The sequence below is a fragment of the Lepisma saccharinum genome, chromosome 24 (assembly GCF_977018435.1).
Source record: "Lepisma saccharinum chromosome 24, izLepSacc3.1, whole genome shotgun sequence".
NCBI classification, from domain to species: Eukaryota; Metazoa; Arthropoda; class Insecta; order Zygentoma; family Lepismatidae; genus Lepisma; species Lepisma saccharinum.
The window spans coordinates 25,701,976-25,723,727 of NC_139252.1; the positions used below are offsets into that span (position 1 = coordinate 25,701,976).

The following is a 21,752-nucleotide window of genomic DNA, read 5'->3' on the forward strand; positions in this document are numbered from 1 at the left end:
AGTTTAGTACTATTACAACAAAACTTGAGTATCATTTCATTGTAATATTAGGTATTTTAGTTTGGAAAATGTGTAACTTATTTTTATTATGTTTCAAAAGATAACTTTTTGTAGAGGTGAGCCGATACCACCATTTACCGATACCGATACCATGACCGATTCCTACCGGTACTGATGCCGATTTCGTTACTTGTATAATTCCAGTATAACATAAGAAAGGAGTTACCGAGTCATACTAACTCGTCACATCACTAGGCACGTATCTAGAAATATAATTTGGAGAGCCACTCCGAGCCAAGTGTCTCGGAAACATAATAATAAAGATGTTTCTATTTAATACGTTAATATAATTATAGGTCTATACGTAATAATACGTAAATTAATTAATTAGTACTTAATTTCTCCGATGCGTATGTAGTAGTATTGGATGTAACCACAGGCTAAGAAACGAAGGAAACAACGTTAATACCTATTTTGTTCTTTATTTCTTGACTAAAAAATATTGTTATTACATAAGTAGTAAAGAGACGCTATAAAATCAGAGATAAAACATCAAATAGTCATCATTCAGCTTACGTGTAGTTAAGACCGCTAAAATTTGTGTAAAAACAACTGTCATGGTAAGGAAATTAATGTCAAAGAAGTATAAAATTGAATATTTATTGAATAACAAAAAGAATTGTGGTACGTCAATTTCATGAAAAGTAAAGGTCCTGATAAATGTTTTATGTACATTAGTACATAAATCTTTAGAGGGACCTCCCGATGTTGCAGTGGTAACTCCGTCGCCTTGTAATTCAATAGATCCGGGGTTCGAAACTCGATGGAGGCACATAGTGGTTCGGGTCGCACTTTAAATGTAGGTTCAGTCCGGATTAGCCTATCTGTGCATAAAGTGGACTTGAAACAAAAACTCAAACTTCCTTAGTACAGTCATTCAAGGCCGTATGTTCCCAATCTAATCCCGGAGGAAATGAATAACACTCATTGGCCGATGCAAGTAGTCACACAAAAGACTGACACAGAAGGGAAGAGGACAAGAAGGAATTGCTGAATCCCCTTTCAGATTGAACGTAGATAAAACAAGGCTAACTTCGCAGTGACCTTTATCCCTTTTTTTCAAGAACTTCGAGACTACCTGACTCGGCATTGACGTGGCGGGTGGTTTAAAACATCCACTTATCTTACCACCACGAGCTTCAAGCAAAAATTGGCAATTCATGGTTTATTTCCCATAGCGTTAACTAAACAGTTACGTGCCTTAAGGGTCACGTTTGGGTTCACTTTTCACTTACCCGTGCCTTTGATCTTGCCATCTGCTTCCCAGGAGGGTGGGGGTTTATATCCAGTCTTTCTAGGAAAATCTATGGAACTTCTTGTCCTGGTCTTCCAATCTGTCACAAGGAAGGGTGAACGAACTTTTAAGAAGGACAAATGTTGAGACGAGCTTTTTCCTTTGTCCGCTTTTCTAGCCACTGAAAATTGGTATCGGTAAAAGAAAATCAACCGATATCAGTGGCGGATCCAAAGGGCGGCACAGGGGCACGTGCCTTCCCAAAAATGCTCGAGCAAATTATACTCGTAATATGTAATTTACAAAATTAATAAAAAATATCTTATTAATTATGTGTATACTTTTGAAAAGTGGTGCACCCGGTATATCGTTAAAAATTGGTGAGTACCGAACATCGTTCGAAGTTGGTGCCTCATGTTCATTGTTGAAAGTTTTTGTCCCCGAACATGTGCAAATCTTTGGTCACAGTCAATTACTGTAGAACCTTAAGAAAATACGTAGTCCATCCTCAGTAAGTTTTAAAATATCGGGGTATGTCTTGACCCCACCATAGTACGTAGTTGTGTAACCAAAACACACGACAGTAGTCAACTAATATGATGAAAAGTACCAGTGACAAGTAAGAATTATATTTTTTGTTTTATTTCCAGACGTACATCGGGAACGTTCTAGTGTCTGTGAATCCGTACAAAAAGCTGGCTCTGTATTCGGCTGATGTCATAGAAGCATATAGATCCAGAGGGCTATTTGAACTTCCGCCTCACATGTAAGTATGAGATAATTTATGTCCTACACTCTAGAGAAAACGTACCGTGATTATGCTGTGAAGCTTTCACACCAGTGGTGTCACAGTAAAATTACAATTGTTGCACAGTGAAAAGTATAGCTGTAACAAACAACAAACCATAAGCATAGGTAAAAACAATGCTGCTATGACTCATCGCACGTAAGTCAAGCACCTTCTAGGTCAAGCGCCGTGTTTCATCTTCTGACGCAAGCGCGGAATGCTCTCGTGGCTAGATTAGGCTTGTTATGGTTAACGCTCTTAGCATTAACACATTACATTTAGCCTAAGAACGAAAGCATTTATACCCTGTCCCAGCTAACTGTGGAGCAAGGTCGCGCAAGGCGTCAGAGAAACGAAGGAAATCGAGTGGCCAGAGCGAGGTAGTACACGCTGCTGGGAAGGTGTCTTACTTACGTGAGATAAGTGAGATCCAAATCACTGCTTCAGCGTTTATCACCTTCCATCAGTGCTGCCCTTCAGTGGCAGACTTTGCAATGACAGTTGGTACTTTGTGTATTTTATGTGTGCAAATCACTTGACAGTTTAATATCAATCTGCACCCCTCACGATAACAATACACACTTTACAACAGTTGTACAATACACGTTAAATTACTTATCGTCCTCCATGGTGTTTGGAATTGAGAAATTGGGTTAAACGTTTTTCTGTTTCTCTTATTTACCGTGAAGATACTGTAAAATGAACTAATGGTGAACTAATGTTACGGTGAAGTTACGGAAATCTTTACCGAGCTCCGAGTCTAAGCTTTTTCCCATATTGTAAGTACATATATTCAACTACAAGTTGGTATTCTGCTTTTTCCTGCCCTGATGCTTTTCTGAGATAAACCTATTTTCGGATTTTGCAACTTTTGAGTATTTAACAGGTTATATCTGCTAACAGCATCCATATCCAAGTAAAATCCTTATTCAATTTCATTGTACTAATAGTGAACTTCCATATCCAGTACACAAATTTTTGGGGTAATGTTGCTTAACCAAGACGATAAGAGCATAAAACAGACAAAAACTGCATTTTGGACATTCTGTTGGCACATAACAATGGAAAGCAACAATATCCTAACAAAACAATTCAATGTTTATATGCAAGGAGGATTCTACGAAAACTAGAGTTTTGAGGTGTTGTTGCTTGCCAAAGATACAGAACTCCTATAATATTCGTGAAAAATTGAGTGTATGTCCTTGAACTTCGACATTTTCTACAGGGAGGGGAATTTTTTTCACGTTCTCAAAATTACACAGGTATTCATTTCACATGACCTACGTCAAAATTTAGAAAAATCAAGCCAAAGAAAATACAACTGTCCAAATCTCACTTTTTGGTCTGATGAACTGAAATATGGTTCACTGAATATTCTACATGACAAATGCAACATTCGCAAAATCAATGGCAAAAACTTGGATGTTATTATTATTATTATTTTCAATTTGTCTTATCATACACCTTAGAAACTAATGAAACTCTGAAAAATGCATAAAACAAGAGAATTCACGTAGCAAAGAAAAGATGTGAGCAATAGAGGAACGATCCTCCATAATTACATTTGTCTGACCATTCTAGCATATTGGTTCTACCTGGACAAGAGTCTGGGTTCATATGCAGCTCCTCGCAACCTCCCCCTTCCCCTTTTATCCTTCACCCTTCCAACTCTCCGTTCTCAAACAAACCTCCACATTCAATTTACACCTTCTCATTATTAAGTTCATTAAGCCGTTCCTCTAGCCTCTTCTCTGGCAACCCTCGCCCGCTCGGGTGGGTAACAGACCCAAGAACAGTCTACAGGTCTGAGTTTGCAGGATGGACAGCCTTACAAAGCAGGCTTGCAAACAGCAAGGTGATGTGCGTGTTTTCCAATGACGCACCATTATGATGTCTACCTGCTGTTCTCGATGTATTTTATATGCATATATACTTAGGTATATCAAAAAGTAAAGACAATTTTCACATAGCATGTTTATTTCCACACAAGAAGAAGAACTACACATAGCACTATTCCACATTTGCCCCGTGCACAGCAATGTACTTTTGGTATCGTTTAATCAACCTCTGTATCCCGTTCGCGAAGAAGGTTTTTGGTTGCTCACGAAGCCACGTCTGCACCGCCTGCTGGACCTCGTCATCTGACCTGAACCGACGACCACACAGCGTCTCCTTCAAAGGTCCGAAGATGTGGTAATCCGATGGCGCCAGATCAGGGCTGTACGGAGGATTGGGAAGCAACTCAAAGCCAAGCCTGTGCACAGCGTCTACTGTTGCCCTTGCTGTATGAGGCCTGGCATTATCGTGGAGTACGAGCACGTCATTAGACAGTAGTCCTCGTCGCGTGTGACGAATTGCAGGTTTCAGTTTGTCTTGCAGGACCTCACAATAACTTGCACTAGTCACAGTTTTACCATGTGGATGAAACTCCGCCAGGATCGGTCCCTTCACATCCCAAAACAGCGTTAGCATCAATTTCCTACAGGACGGCTGTTGTATGAATTTCTTGCGTACAGGGGACGACGGATGTTTCCATTCCAGGCTTTGCCGTTTACTCTCTGGTTGGTAGTGGGGAACCCATGTTTCGTCCCCTGCCACGATTCATTCCAAGATACTGGGATCGGCTTCATAGCGTTGGAGAAACTGGGTAGCCACTGTGAGGCGCTGCTGCTGATGCACAGCTGTGAGTTCCTTGGGTACTCACCTAGCACAATCTTTATGGTACCCTAATTCATCATGCACTATTGCATATGCTGATCCGAAACTGATGTCCAAGAGTTCCGCCACTTGTGTTAATGACGATTCTTCGATCGTCCCTGATAATGGTATCTACCCATTGGACGTTTTCTTCTGTGCGGGATGTTTTTGGGTGTCCACTTCGACATTCGTCCGTTACACTTGTGGTCCGCCCACTCGTACACCTTCCGTTGAGTTATGGTGCTTGCTCCATACTGCGCTAACAGCCGACGGTGGATGTCTGCCGGTTTGACTCCCTCCGACCACAGAAAGCGCTGTTCCTCTATGGTGCGTCCATACGTGTGACCTTTTTGCTTCGCGACACTCGACTAAATGGGGCAGTGATGGATACTCCTACTTCCACGTTACTCTAAGTATACAAGTGGTGACGTCAAACACACCCAGTCTTCGTTTATTCCTGCGAAAACACAAAATTGCCTTTAGTTTTTGATTTATATTCAAATTAAAACCTTAATTTGATAACGATTTTCATCTATAAATAGTAAATTTCTGCGGGTAAAGTTGCACATGTTTGCTGCATTTTACTATATATCCATTGCTTATCCACGTGTATCTCAGGAAGAAGAATCTTTGGGATGCACGGGGTAACTTATGATTATGATCCATTGCGAATGTCTTTCCACCCATCTGCCTGCTAACGAAGCCATTGTCGTACTTCTCCCTCCTTTGGTAAACTTGCTGGCGTGGTAATTATGGATAGAGATATAGAGTTTTCATTTCACATATAATTTTTATCAGTTTTATGGTTCCAGAGGGCAAGAAACCACTGCTCTTCACTGATGGAAGTGTTTATAGGAGGCGCCATCCGTACAAATGACGAAAATGGTGTTACGAAGCTCACTTGATCAGTGTTGCACCCTTGAGGTAGTTTTGCAAATAACAGTTGATACCTGGTGTAAATTTGACGTGCATACAGCCTGTCATATAAATTTTATCAGACTTTGAAGGCTTTCATTTGACTCTACTACTACCTTTTAACATTCCGCAATTTTCGGGAAGAAGCCTGGAAGCGAGTTTCTCTGCAATCGTTTTGCACGGATTCTTCTACATTACAGGCGACAAGTTAGTCTACCGACCATACTTTACTCTATGTTGCGAGATATGAATAGGCTCGTACATCATCATGCGGTATTCATCTCGCAACCAGGTCCCTACAAGCTCCATCCTCTTCATAGCTTCCTCTGCTATATTCCGTATCTCTTCTTCATGTCAAGTCATCCAAGTGTTGTCTTTCTTAATTTCGGTCTTTTGCTTTTCTCTCTCTGTTAGAGTTATGTTCGTTTCTATCTCTCCTTTCCCTTGCATATATTCATCTGTTGCAGTTTTCTTCCCCCTCTTTTCTTTTCCTTGCACATAGCTCCCCGTTGCCGTTCTCTTCCTCTGTTTCTTTTTCCTTCCAAGCACAGTAGTGGGAAATATGATAGGATAAGGACCACTTACAAGTGTAGGAAAGGCGAGGCTATTTGATTGAACAATCAGATTTGCTTATACTTGAAACAAAGCCAGGAGGGGCCTATACCCCAATTTTTTAGGTGTGATATGCTCTGATTTTTAAGAAATTCAGAATTTCTAGTGTAGGAAAGGCGAGGGCCCACAATCTGATTTGCTTGCACTTGAAACAAAGCCAAAAGGGGCCTATACCCTAATTTTTCAGGTGTGGAGGTTTGGGTTTAAGTCCTCATAAAATGTGAAGCCTCCTCTGAAGGCAAAATGATAATATTTTTGCCTTGTAAACAAAAGGCTCTCGGTTCGAGTCCTGATAGATTGAAATACATGTGGCAAAAATAAAATCTCCACAAGTGAGATTTTGAGAATAATTACTGCTACTTGATAGCCCCCAGATCTGAAACCCTTCTTTCTCCTCTCCTCAGACAGATTCGGCCATGTGTGTAAAAGCTATATCTGTGTGATTGTTGTTTATAAACTTGTCAAAAATATGGCTTTTTTGTATGAAAACATGCAATCCTGAATACAATTCTGGTTTTGTCTTGTTCTGTTAATATAAACACAAGTGAGACTTACAGAATATTTATTGCACAGTTCAAAATCCAATTTTGAATTGTATTTAGTTGATATAGAGATGAGGTTTTAAACCTGGTGAAGTGTGTTTTACATCAGCAAAACTATCACCAAAACCTATTTACTGCTGTTGTTTAGGTATAAAAGCACCAGCTTAGCCACTAACTGCTAAACCCAACTGATATTTTTATTAAGTATAAAATTTTGAATTGAAGCCCAGAAAATCTTATATAATAAACAACAAGAAAAAATGCCAAAACAAAAATATTGCAATCAGTGTAATAAAAATATATCTAGTTCTCATTGGGCTAGGCATTGCCGTATTTGTAAGCCTAGGAAATGCAGAAAGGCCATGAAAATGTGTCCAAGATGCCATAAAATATTAAGCAAGGCATATTACAAATGGCACAAGTGTAATTCTTATGTACAGTCATCAGCATTGCCCTCACAACCATCTACATCTGGTCTGAAAAGAAAGCACGAAGCACCTCTTAATGCTGGACCGGCAAAGCAGCCACGCTATGAACCCATCCATAGCAGTTTTAATGGCCAATTAAGAGATTATCGGTTTGTATCAGAGCCAAGATGTGGTATTGAGAATTTTTTGAACAGTAAAAAACCTGATCTGCAGGCAATTCTAAATGCACAAAATGGCTCTTATAAGCTGTCCCTCAAATTGTTTACAGAATATAAGAAGCCAAACGGCACAAAATTTACACAGCCCCACATAACAGAAACTGTACCTGTATATTCAAATGCAAATTCAGACACAATAATAAGCAGGTTGATAGATCAATTGAATATTAAACACTCTGAATTTGAGGCAAGAGAGTCTGGATGGAGCCTATGCGGCTCTTTACACAAGTTATATGTTAATATTTCTGAATTCAGCCCATTACAAGGTTCTACATATTTGCCATTACCTGCTAATATTAAAAACATAAAAGCTGTGGTTAATATTAAAAATAATGATGAGAAATGCTTTTTGTGGTGTATATTAGCTGCTTTGTTTCCAGTTGTAAGGCATCCTGAGAGAATAACTTATTACAAACACCATGAACATGATTTTGACGATGCAATGGAGGGTTTAGAATATCCAATGTCTGTACAGAATATTGATAAATTTGAAAAAAGAGCCAGGGATATAAACGGCAAACAATTATCTATTAATGTTTTTATTTGCTCCACTGGCCGTGATAATTGCTCAATAGAACCTCTCAGAATCAGTGCATTTGATGATGAATCTGCTATTCCGATTGATTTGCTCTTAATTGAAGGGGGTGGCAAATATCATTACACTCTGATACATAATCTTGAAGCTTTAGTGAGAACACAACTAGACAAATCTAATAGAATATTCAAGTTGTGCAGAAGATGTTTACGTGTATTTGATGGTCAAAAAACAACAAAAAAAGTTCCTGAATGTAATACAGAAATTGCCAAAAACAAGTTAATTGAGCATCTGAAATATTGTGGCAATCATAAACCTGTTCATATGGTGATGCCCAATCCAAGTGAAAATTGCAAATTCAAAAAGTTTGAAGCCTTGTTGGAACACCCAGCATATATTGTCTGTGATTTTGAATCAAATCTCAAATCTCTTGCATTTTGTAGCCCAGATCCTGAAGAATCCTCAATTACACCATACCAGCTACATGAGCCTTCCAGCTTTTGTTATGTGGTTGTACAGGATGGGGTTGTTACCAAAATAGATTTATACATGGGACCAGATGCCATCAAAGAATTTGCACATAGAATAGAAAATGAGTGCCGTGACATAGCATCTAACATCTTATTAAAATCAAAACCTATGTTGCCTTTAACAGAGGATCAGATTGAAGATTTCAACAATGCAGAAAAATGCCCACTATGTGATTGTGAATTTTCAGATACAAATATCAAGGTGCATCACCATTCTCATACAGATGGTCGATATAAACAGGCCCTGTGTAATAGCTGTAATATTCAGATCAAGAGACCAAGATTTGTCCCCATATTTTGCCATGGAGCATCCAATTATGATTTCCATCATCTGATCAGGTACGAGGGGTTTGAGAAGCAGAATTTAAATATTTTAGCTGAAAATGATGAGAAATATATATCTATTAGCAAAATAATTAAAGTTAATGGATTTTCTATTCAAATAAGATTTCTTGATTCTTACAGATTTTTACCTGCTAGCGTGGATACACTGGCCTCTCAATTACCTGATGATGGATTCAAAATCACACGTGCAGTGTTTCCAAATCTGGACCAGAAATTAATTAGGCGAAAGGGTGTATATCCTTATGATTATGTTACAGATTTTTCTAAATTTGATGAGTGTTCCCTGCCTCCACAACATGAGTTTTACAGCAAAATCAGAGGATCTGGAATCAGTGATGAAGATTATCACCGTGCCCAATTGGCGTGGAACAATTTAGAATGCCAGACATTTGGTGATTATCACATGGCATATTTGAAACTTGATGTGACCATCTCAGCAGATATAATGCAGACATTCAGAAAATCCTCCATGCAAAATTATGGATTGGACCCAGTGTATTTTTACAGTGCCCCGGGCCTAGCATGGTCTGCAATGTTTTTGAACACTAAAATGCAATTGGATCTTATCCAAGATCAAGATATGTATCTGTTTGTGGAGCAAGGTATAAGAGGAGGCATGGTGCAATGCTCTCAGAGATATGCCAGAGCAAATAACAAATATATGCCTGATTATAATCCAGCACGGCCATCAAATTATATATTGTATGTGGATGCAAACAGCCTCTATGGTCACGCAATGATGCAAAAACTGCCATATGCAGGGCTTGAATGGGTCGAAGATTTTAATATTGAGGATCTTCAGAACTATGATGACAGAGAACATGGCCTGTTCTTAGAGGTTGATCTGATAATTCCAGATTATTTGCACAACAAATTTTCTGATCTGCCCCCAATTCCCGAGGTTAAGTGCTCACCTGGCTCTAAACAGAAGAAGCTCATGATGACTCTGGAGCCAAAACAGGGCTATGTCATATATTACAAAAACCTCCAGTTCCTGATGAAACATGGTGTCCAAGTAAGCAAACTTGGCAAAGTTTTGAGGTTCAGGCACTCAAGATGGTTGAAACCATACATTAATACAAATACAGAGCTTCGAACATCTGCAAAGAGCGAATTTGATAAGACCTTGTTTAAATTGATGGTAAATTCTGTATATGGCAAAACAATTGAAAATGTCAGAAAACATACCGATGTTAAAATAATTACTGACCCCGGCCTGAGCAAAAAATTGGTTGCAAAGCCTAATTTCAATTACAGAAGAATTTATGATGAGCATATGGCACTTTTCAACATGAAAAAAACAAGAATTAAGTTTGATAAACCTATTTATGTAGGGGCTGCAATATTGGAATTGTCCAAATTACATATGTTAACATTGTATTATGATGTCTTGAAACCTTTTTATGGTGATAATATAAAATTGATGTACATGGACACGGATAGTTTTATTCTTGATATTCAAACAGAAGATGTTTATCAAGATATGTCACAGCCTGAATTGTTTAAATATTTTGATACCAGTGAACATACAAAGATTCAACCCCACAACAAAAAAGTGCCCGGCAAGTTAAAAGATGAGACACTTGGTGATGTTATTGTGGAATTTGCTGGGTTAAGTGCCAAGATGTACAGTTTTAAAACATGTAGTGCTGTTGTCAAAAAGGCCAAGGGCATTGGCAGAGTAACTGTGGAAAAAGAGCTCAAATTTGAAGATTATAAAAATTGCATCAAATCCCAGAGCTTAATCAAAACATCAGAATCCAGAATCCAGAGTGTGGATCACTTATTGACTAGCAATATTGTAAGAAAAGTGGCTCTGGACCCACATGATGATAAGAGATGCATTTTATCATGTGGCATACATACTTTACCATGGGGTCATTGTGATTTGAAAAGTGGGAATCAATGCCCAATTACAGAGCATGATTTGAAATAAATAAACATGCCTATGAACTTATTTGGGTTCAAAAAACGGACTGTTATGGACCTGCCAACCCCACAACCCTCTCCTGATATAATATCTAAACTGAGTGGCTTGTTAATTATTCATCTAAACAGCATACTTACAGATGTTGATGATGAAACAGGCAAAACATTGTACATATTTAACAATAATTTAAATCATTACCAATTACCTGTAGGTGGGCAATTGCAATTTATTACAACCCCTGAGGGTGATGTTAAAATTTCAGTAGGGAGAAATATTTACAGAATTAAGCACTCAAACATGATTTCTGGCACTGTTTATACTGTTTCTGCTGGTGACTGCTTATATATTGAGGTCCCTGGATCTTATGACAAGCTTATACCCTTTTTTATAGAATTAAGAATCAGATACTCTATAATAAATAACTACTAAACAAAATGCCTAATGATATTTTTGGCCATACAAGACATGAAGATCACAGTGATGAGATTCTGATGCTTGATGTCAGAGTCAAGAAATTAAGAAGTGATTTACAAGCTTTACAAACCACACTCAATGCCAGTCTTCAATTAGAAATTACAAATTTACAATCACAATGCATGGACCCTCTTCTTAAAATTGATTCTGAACTTAAACTGCTGCTTCAGAAATATACTGACCTGGCGACATTGGATAATTTTCAAAGTTTGGAAGAGGCTGTAGCAGCTCTTCAAGCCAAATTTAAGACCCAGGCTAACAACTCTGAACAATTGAAACAACAATTGGAAGAGCAAATAAATAATGTCCAAACACAGCTCCAAACAATTGTCAAAAGCATAAAATCACAAGAAGATTTTGATCTAGTGATTTCCACTCTAAAAGAACAGATTCAGTCACTCCAAATACCTAATCTGGATCCTCTGAACAATGCCATAGCCGAGGTTAAAGAAAAAATTGAGACACTTGAAAATTTTATGAACAACTTGCCATCTTCTGATGCTTTGAATGCAATAACTCGGAGTGTGGCAAATATTAAGCTGCAACTTGAAACATATGAAGATTTTGGAAAAATTCAAAGTTCCATAACCCATCTTGAAGGTACAATAGCAGCAGTGCAAAGTGATTTGGCAAATGTACTAGAATCCAGATTGCCTGGGATTGTAGATACCCTTGTCAGTGTCCAGCACCAAATCACAAAGCTTGAAAACCTCAACACTGAATCTGAACTGTCTCATTTTCATCACTTGATAGATGATATCCAAACAAAACTTGAAATTTTACAACAATCCACACCCTCTCAGGCAGATATAGCTCTGCTCCAAAATGCAATGCAAAATGTGGCCGATGCTTCTGAATTACACAATGTAAAATTGGCACTTGAATTTTTGCAAAATACAGTATCAAATCTGCCTACATCACAGGAACTTAAAAATATTAAGAGGGCAGTAAATAGGATATTGAAATCAGAAGATATCAAGAATATCCAGGCAGAGATCAAACAACTCACTCAGACAGTGGCCACTCTACCAACCAATCAACATATTAATGAACTGCATGCCCTGTTTGAGGATATCAGAAGACAGGTCCATGATCTTACTGCTCAAAATTCGAAATTGGCAGTTGTTGAAAATTTGCAACAAATTGTAGCTAATATCAAGCAACAGCTAGGGACCATGGAATCCAATCAAGCAAATGCTCTGTCTGTTTTTGCCACCCAGCTACAAGAAATTGTGCAACAATACAAAAAACTTGCTGTTGACATAAGAATCAAGCCTGGGCACGATGAGATTGTTAGAACCATCAATGAGCACCTTGAATCTGTAACAAGCAGATTGCTTACAGCAGAAAAGGAAATAACAGGCATAATCGAGAATCCAAAACATTCAGTAATTCTTGAATTGTACAGCATCCCCAACAAAGAATATGATTCTCCATTTACACCTGGTGGCAAAATATATATGCTGTCCCCTGCACAATTTTATTACCAGTTTTTTGTTGGGGGCACATTGAGACCAATCAAGATCAAATATTGGCTTCAGCCACAGGCACACCACTACCCCACCTTATCAATAACAAATGCTAACAACAAAGTAAAAATCACCAGTGTAGAATTGGAGGATTTTACAGACCCCAATACATTGGAAACAGCCTATACTGAAGATGATGGCACTCTGGAATTTAAAATACAGATAGGGGACAAATTATATTTAGAAAATCCTGCAGTCTCAGCTGCTGAACACCCTATAGTTGCAATATTCTTGTTTACATATTATGTCTAGAAAAATTATTGTTGATGAATTACACAGACAAGCCCGACATAATTTTAAGAGACTCCCAGTAGTCACAAAGGGCATAGATGATTTATGGCAAAGCGACTTGATTGAAATGGCAAGTGGGCAGTTGAAAAACTTAGACAAAATCAACAAGGGCTACAAGTATCTACTCACTGTCATAGATACATTTTCGAAATTTGCCTGGGCTTTGCCACTCAAATCCAAGACTGGAACATGTGTTACAGAAGCTTTTAGAACAATTATCAATCAGAGTGGAAGATCACCGCGCTATTTGCAAACAGATAATGGCAAAGAATTTTATAATTCAGTGTTTCAACAATTTATTAAAAGCCAGGCAATAAAACATTATTCGAGTTACAGTGATCTCAAAGCCTCAATTGTAGAGAGATTCAACAGAACCTTAAAAAATCTTATGTATAAACAATTTACACTGCAGGGTAATTATAAATGGATTAATATTCTTCCAGAACTTCTACATAAATATAACAATTCTGTCCATTCCACAATCAACATGAAACCCTCTGAAGTAATAAGCTCATCTGATGAGCAAAAATTGATCAGCACTGTTTATTATCCTAGATACCAGCCAACAACAAGAAAGGCCAAATACAGGGTAGGGGATCAAGTAAGAATCAGTAAATATAAGCACTTATTCAAGAGAGGCTTTACAAGAAACTGGAGTACTGAATTATTTACAGTGGTTCAAGTTAAACCCGGGACCCTTAACACATATATAATAAAGGATCACCGAGGAGAAATTCTCAAAGGCAGGTTCTATGAACAAGAGCTCAGCAAAACTAAACAGCCTGACACATATCTCATAGAAAAAATCATCCGCAGAAAAGGCAACAAGTTACTTGTCAAATGGCTGGGTCATCCGGAAAACAGCTGGATCGATGCAAACAAAATAATAATATGAACACCTGGGATGTTATAAAAAGGCTGCCAGAACCTGAACAGCAGAATAAGAGAAATGGAAAATTGCTGCCTGATAATATTAGGTGTCTTATTGTTGGGCCATCTGCTTGTGGTAAAACTACACTAATAGTTGATAATTTTTTATTGGCACCCAACTGGTTAGACTGGAAAAACAGGCACTTGTATATCTTCTCTAAGAGCTTGGAACAATTAAAATATCAGCAGCTGATGAAGCTATATGATGGATTGGATATTGCCACTTTTGAACCAGATGTTAAGCCACTTCATGAATGTCTCGATAATTCTGTTGTTGTGTTTGATGACATTATATTGGATAATCAAAACAAGGTTAGAAACTTCTTCACACAGGGCCGACACAAAAACATTGATTGTTTCTACCTGGCACAGACTTTTTCAAAAATACCGAAGCAACTGATCCGGGACAACAGCAATTTTATATGTGTGTTTCATCAAGACCATACCAACCTCAAACACATACATGATGAATATGTAGGTGGGGACCTGAGCTACAATGATTTTTCCAAGTTTTGCAGCAAGTGCTGGAACCAGGACAGTTATGGGTTTGTCACAATTGATATGACAAGAACACCCAACAGTGGCAAATACAGAAATAAAATCAACAATTTTCTAGACGTTGAAACATTTTCTAGACGTACAGACGTATATAAATAACCATGAAAAGGCCAATCATTGATGATCTTAAGTTAAGAGATTATCTTGTAAAAAGATTTAAGGGATGGAAATCAGAGAACCGTGGAATTTATGAAAAACACAAACAAACAGAACAGCCTGTAATTGATGCTATTAATAATTTAGGTAAAAATATCAAAACTGTTACAGAGCAAAATCAAAACTTGATCACAGAGCTTGTACCTGTAGCTGCTAGGAACATATTAGATTATCCACTCACCCCACTTTCAAGTATTCATACACCTAGTCCTGTTGCTCCTAGAAGAATTGAAGCTAGTCAAGATCCTATTGAATTGGGTCTTCTTGCTCAAAAATATTTAACAACACCTAAAGACAATAAAGATGAGGTGTTTGGCTTATATGCTGACACAGAGCTTGATGGCAGCATTATTCATAGAATTGGCAATTTCAGAGTAACATTTATGGGAGATGATATAATTGTATATTCAGAATCTCGACTCGGAGAAAAAGGTGCTTTTGTTAAGTACACCGGTACACCTGGATTGTGGGAACTGATGACTAGGAAAAGGCCTGGCAGCTATACAGATCAAGATTATGAGGATTACAAAGAAATATTAATAAAATCAGATGCTCTATACCAGAACAATGATCCCACACAAAAAAAGAGTCAAGTCGAGCAGTGGGGCAAAATACAATAATTTAATCAAGCCCATATGGTCACAGATCAAGACTGGCAGTGGAATCAAACAATACAACACCCTGCCTAAAGAATTTGTGTGGGTTGATGATGTCAGGAAACTTGTAGATAGGCTATTGGTGATAGCTGGGGAGGAAAATGCTGGGAACAACAATTTTTACAATGAAAAGGTTGGAATTATGGACATGATAAGCACAAAATTGTCAAATTTTATAGTGAATGACCCTAAGGGGATTGGATATCTTATAAAAATTATTAATACTCTACCACCTAAATTTTGGAATATTTCTGAGGGTCGGGGCCTTGTTAATGACATTATAAACAAGCTGCCATTTGAACTACATATTCCAGGCTATCAGTATTGTGGTCCAGGCACAAAACTGGATCATAGATTAAACAGAGGGGATCCTGGTGTTAATCCCTTAGATGCTGCTTGTAGAGACCATGATATTGCATACAACACACATTCTGATCTTGACAAGAGACATGTTGCAGACAAGAAATTAGAAGAGGCTGCATTTGGCAGATTTGTAAGCAAAGATGCTTCTTTGAGTGAAAAAATAGCAGCATTGGGAACCACCATAGCTATGAGCACCAAACAAAAACTGGGGTGGGGGTTGTGAATATGTATATAATAAACCTACAATGAAGGCCAAGGGTGTTATGTATCAAATACCTTATGCAGGTCTCAAATCTCTTAAAACTATTGACAGTCTTTTAACCAAAAAGCAGCGCAAGAAAAAAAGCTCTTGTATTGCCAAGGGGCATGGTATGAAATTGTTACTTAGTACCCCCCAATTAAAAAAATTACAGCAATCAAGAAAAAAATCACATGTGGGGGGATTTATATTTACCATCCCTGCCATCTTAGCTGCTCTCGGGGCTGTTGGGAGCTTGGCTGGGGGTTCAGCTGCAATAGCAAAAACAGTAATAGATGCCAAGAAAAATAGGGCAGAATTAGATGAGCAGAAGCGCCATAACCTGGCAATGGAGAAAAAAGGCAAAGGTGTTAAAAGAGCCATGAATAAGTTTAAAAAAAACAAGAGCCGCTTACAAACCAAGATATTGAAGCTTTAATCAAGCCATTGGGCATCAAACATTTTAGAGGTGTGTACATGTCTGATTCTTTGCCGGAACAACCACTCAACAAAGAGTGTGGCATTGTTAATTTGGATGAGTTCAAAAATCAGGGCACTCACTGGATTTGTTATCTTAAATATGTAAAAAATAAGGCATTTGTGTTTGATTCATTTGGAGGTGTTCCACCTGAAAATTTAATAAAATATCTAAAATCAGCTAATCTTTATTACAATAATGCCCGTGTTCAAAACTTCAAAGATGTTAATTGTGGACATTTGTGTTTATCTGTTCTTAGATATATGTCTCAAATAAATAAACCATCAATTGAAGATTTTCAAAAAGCCTTGTGGTATTTAAAACATCATGGGGGTATTCCATCTCACCAGCCAAAATTCAATATTGAAACTCAAATTGCATGATGACATAGTATATCCCAAAACAATAGCTCTCAGGGCATTTTATGGCATGTACCTAATCCCCAATATTACTCACCACAACAACACAATTGCAGTTGGGGATGAAAAAATTGTCATCACTCCTGGGCAATATAATCTATCCACTCTAAATGCTCAATTACCCAGAGGTGTAGTGTTAAGTCAAAATTCTGTCACTCACAGAGTAGAAATTGTATCTGCCGCAGAAACAGTGAATCTGGCTACTATAGGAGAGCTGTTAGGATTTGAGAACAACACAAAACTTGAGGCAGGCATCAAACACACTGCTATGAATATACCTAAATTCTTAGCCATAGAGACTCTGAATATTCACTGTAATGTGGCTGAGGGTATGATCACCAAATCAAATGGCATAGGCACTCACAAACAAACAGGCATTATTGCAACATTCAAACCTAATTCTGAATTTATGGAGCCCATCATCTACAATCCATCCCCAACATTATATTTTCCTGTGTGTCATAACAGAATAGATAATATTGAATTGATGGTCACTAATGAAAAAGAAGAATTAGTTGATTTTGCTGGAGCCACAACAACTGCAATCATAGAGATTAACATTTAAATAAAAATACATACAATGGAAAATATTGAGAGTTATGAGCTACAATCATTCCCTCCAAACAGGAGGACATTTGCAAATTTAAATCAACCCAACACAGAGATAGAGGTTGATCTTGATGTAGGGGATGGATTTATACACCCCCACAGAGCAGATCTATACATCAAATTTGATGTTGTAAAGCTCGATGGAACAGCTTATCCGGCAAACTCAAATATAAGACTTGTAGACAATTTTGTGCCGCATCTGTTCTCTGAAATTGAGATCAGAAAGCATGGTGTTGTTATAAACAGAGTAGATTATCCCGGCATTACCTCCACAGCTTTGGCCACACTAAAATTATCCAAAACCGAGGCTTCATACTACAAAATAGGAGGATTCGAAGCTGGTGATAAGATATTATCTAAGAACCACACAGTGCTGTTCCCCATGCGCCTGTTGCCAGGATTCTTCTCAGATTTCAAAGATATTATGTGGAAGGGTGGGTTAAGAATTACATTTAGAAGAGCTGCAAATGATAACAATGCCTTGATGAGGTACAGCACAATAAACTCTACAGGGGAAGCTCTGCCTAATACCCTACCAGATGCAGGCAAATGCATTATTCAGACTATGGAGTTAAGAATCCCTGTTGTTGAATACGAGGCCAGCTATGGTCTTAAATACAAAGCAGATATAATAAAAAATCCACAGATTCCTCTGCAATTTTATACTTATCAATGCGTACAGAAGCCCGCATCTGGTACATATTATGAGTTTGATGCTACAAATTCATTCTCCAGTATTCAATTTGACATGCCTGATTTTGTGGTAGTATTGTTTCAGACTGGAAGACACAATAATCAGGAAAAAAATTCAAGTAAATTTGATAACTGCAACATCAAGAACATATATCTTAAAAATGGCAGAAATGAGGTATTTCCTAGAGAAAATTATAATTTAGACATGTCCAAGGACGATTTCCTTAAATTATATGAAGCATTTACATCCTTCAAACGTGTCACTACAGGCAATACTGACATGTACTACACACCTGATGAATTCAAAGCACAGAGACCCATGTTTGTAATTAACACTTCAAAAAGAAAACAAGTTGTGGTGAGTGACAGAACAAACATTAAAATTATCTGTGAATTTCATGAGGCATTACCTGATGACACCATATGTAGTGTTATTCTCATAGGAGAAAAATCATATGTTTATGATGTAAGAAATGAGAGAGTCACAGAGCAGTTCTAGAAGATATTTGCTCTATTATCCTGTTGTACAATACACAAACCTCAACTGTATATCAGCTAGCAGTGAATATCTTATGTGTGGGCAGTTGTATGTATTTCAATCTTATACAGGACTCGAACCCAAAGCCCCTGATTACAATGCCACAATATTAACACGTCTCCAAATGGAATATGCCCACATTTTACTGGGTTCTGAAGACCTTGATACAGACAAAATTGGATTTTGTTTCTGTTATAATATTCTCCAAGTCTTGCCTAGGTACATATTATCGGAATAGAATTGCTTTCAACATGAAGAGGGCCAGTTCATTGCCTCTATGTCTGAAAATGTGTATCTTTGTCTCAATTTTTATTACATTTTCCTTGTTATATTTTCCCCTGTTGCACGGAAAGATTAATAACCCCTTCAGTGAATTGCACAGAATAATCCATTAATATTCCGTTCTAGCGTGTAGATTTTATCTCTTGCGTGCCGGCAGGACATGCAGGCAAAACATTAGTCTTTTGATAGATTAATATCAATTCATGCATTTTTCCGAGCTATAATTGCTTACCCCAAGCAATAGAATTGTAGAGCATAGAAATATGGCCAAAAACAATATTAAAAAAGCCATATTTTTGACAAGTTTATAAACAACAATCACACAGATATAGCTTTTACACACATGGCCGAATCTGTCTGAGGAGAGGAGAAAGAAGGGTTTCAGATCTGGGGGCTATCAAGTAGCAGTAATTATTCTCAAAATCTCACTTGTGGAGATTTTATTTTTGCCACATGTATTTCAATCTATCAGGACTCGAACCGAGAGCCTTTTGTTTACAAGGCAAAAATATTATCATTTTGCCTTCAGAGGAGGCTTCACATTTTATGAGGACTTAAACCCAAACCTCCACACCTGAAAAATTAGGGTATAGGCCCCTTTTGGCTTTGTTTCAAGTGCAAGCAAATCAGATTGTGGGCCCTCGCCTTTCCTACACTAGAAATTCTGAATTTCTTAAAAATCAGAGCATATCACACCTAAAAAATTGGGGTATAGGCCCCTCCTGGCTTTGTTTCAAGTATAAGCAAATCTGATTGTTCAATCAAATAGCCTCGCCTTTCCTACACTTGTAAGTGGTCCTTATCCTATCATATTTCCCACTACTAAGCACCATCTTTTTCCGTTTTCTTCCTTCATTTCATTCATTTTCTTGCCACATAGTTCTCTCTTGTCGTTTTTTCCTTCTTCTCTTTTATTTTCCTTCTACGTAACCATACATTGTTGTTTTCTTCCTTTCACATAGCTCTCCGTTGCAGTTCTCTTCCTACCGCTCTTTCTCTTTTCCTTCCACATATGCAGCTGTTGCCGTGTTCTTCCTCTCTTTCGTTTTCCTTCCACACAGTTCTCTCTTGCCGTTCTCTTCCTTCCACTGTTTCTCTTTTCCTTCTACGTAACTTTCTGTTGACGTCCTCTTCCTCTCTTTTTTCCCTTTCACATATTTCTCTGTTGTCTTCTACCTCTCTTCTACGCGTATTATCCTTCAACATAGTTCTCTGTTGCAATTATATTATTTCCTCTCTTTCCTTTTCCTACTACATATCCATCTGAGCCGCATCACCATCGGTGAGCCGCGGTAGCTCAGACGTTATGGCGTTTGACTACCATGCGAGGGACCCGGGTTCGATTCCTGATGGGGGAGAACTGATAATTTTTCCACCTGTTCAATCGGCTCCACAGCCAAACCAGTGTCGTATAAACTCCGGGGGGTAAAGGCGGCCAGGGACGTGGTGCTAATCACATCACCCCCACCTTCGGCCGTGATCAAGAATATGTGGGGCCCTAACTTCACACCCCTATACTCCTTCATGGCGTGGTGCATAGCACAGGGGAGCACTTTACCTTTTTTACTTTATATCCATCTGTTTCCGTTTTCTTCCTTCCTCTGTTGCCATTCTCTTCTTTCCTCTCTTTCCTTTTACTTCTACGTATCCATCTGTTCCCATTTTTTCCTTGCTCTCTTTCTTTTTCTTTCCACATAGCTCTCTGCTATCGTTCTCTTTTTTCCCCCTCTTTCCTTTATATTACTAGTCTCAGTATTCCTTCTCTCGGCAGATATTTTATCCAAACCCTTTTACATCTACCACATGTACATTTTCACATTATCAATTTGATGATTCTTTTCAATTTTTGCCAAATTCAAACTTTCAAACCCTATCCCCCTTCCGCATTGCTCTTGCTTACGATTCATACTTCGCAAGCTTATTCAGCTTTTGATCCCACGTCACCTGCCAGAGTACGTACTTCCCATATACTTGAAATTCTTTACCTAATCTGTTCTTTCACCCTTCTTCGCGATTTAATTATTCTACCTTCTCCCACTTTTGCGCCATTATTTTCTCTATCGTGCATTTACGTTATTTTAGGCTGGTTAGATTGTCACGTACCCGTAGCCTGAAAATGATTTAACTCTCCTGAGCATCCAAGCAGTCTTATTTTGGACATGAATGTATTGGTCGTAACTGCATAACTCTTAATATAAGACCCCACAGCTTTTATAAAGCATCTACGTTTAGTGATACCGGGTGTCCCAGAAGTCTTTTCCTGATTACAAACTTTGTTCATATCCGCTATATGCAATGTAGAGATGTGAAAGTGGTGCCAAAATGTTGGAAAACTAACCAAGTTTATTTGTTGCAGGTTTCAGTAATGTGGTTGTAGTGTAGCAGTGTCAGTGCCAAGGAATCCTGAATTAATGCTCGTGACATCGGGTGGCATCTTTCCATACAATGTTTCTTAGACTTGACAGGATTTGGGAATGAAGATAAATTCCATTTTTTAAATACCAACTTATTGATGGTAGATATTCTAGGCGAAATAATTCTGTTCATTTGAAAGTTCCTCTGCACCGTTATTGGTAACCGGGTCTCGTGATACCAGAGCACATGCTGAGCTTTTTCCTGATTTGTGAACATTTCCGGTTTTCTGGGCACTGACACTGCTACACTACAGCCACGTTACTTAAACCTGCAACAAAAAACTTGGTTAG

General features: G+C 38.1%; 1 protein-coding gene across 1 annotated transcript in view; it reads left to right on the forward strand.

The window, feature by feature from the left end:
• Positions 1–21,752, forward strand: part of LOC145977963 (unconventional myosin-Ia-like) — a 989,559-nt gene that overhangs the window by 559,505 nt on the left and 408,302 nt on the right. The window contains exon 3 of the mRNA XM_083110307.1: positions 1,945–2,060. Coding sequence (XP_082966433.1) covers positions 1,945–2,060 — 116 coding nt within the window. The remainder of the gene's footprint in view (positions 1–1,944; positions 2,061–21,752) is intronic.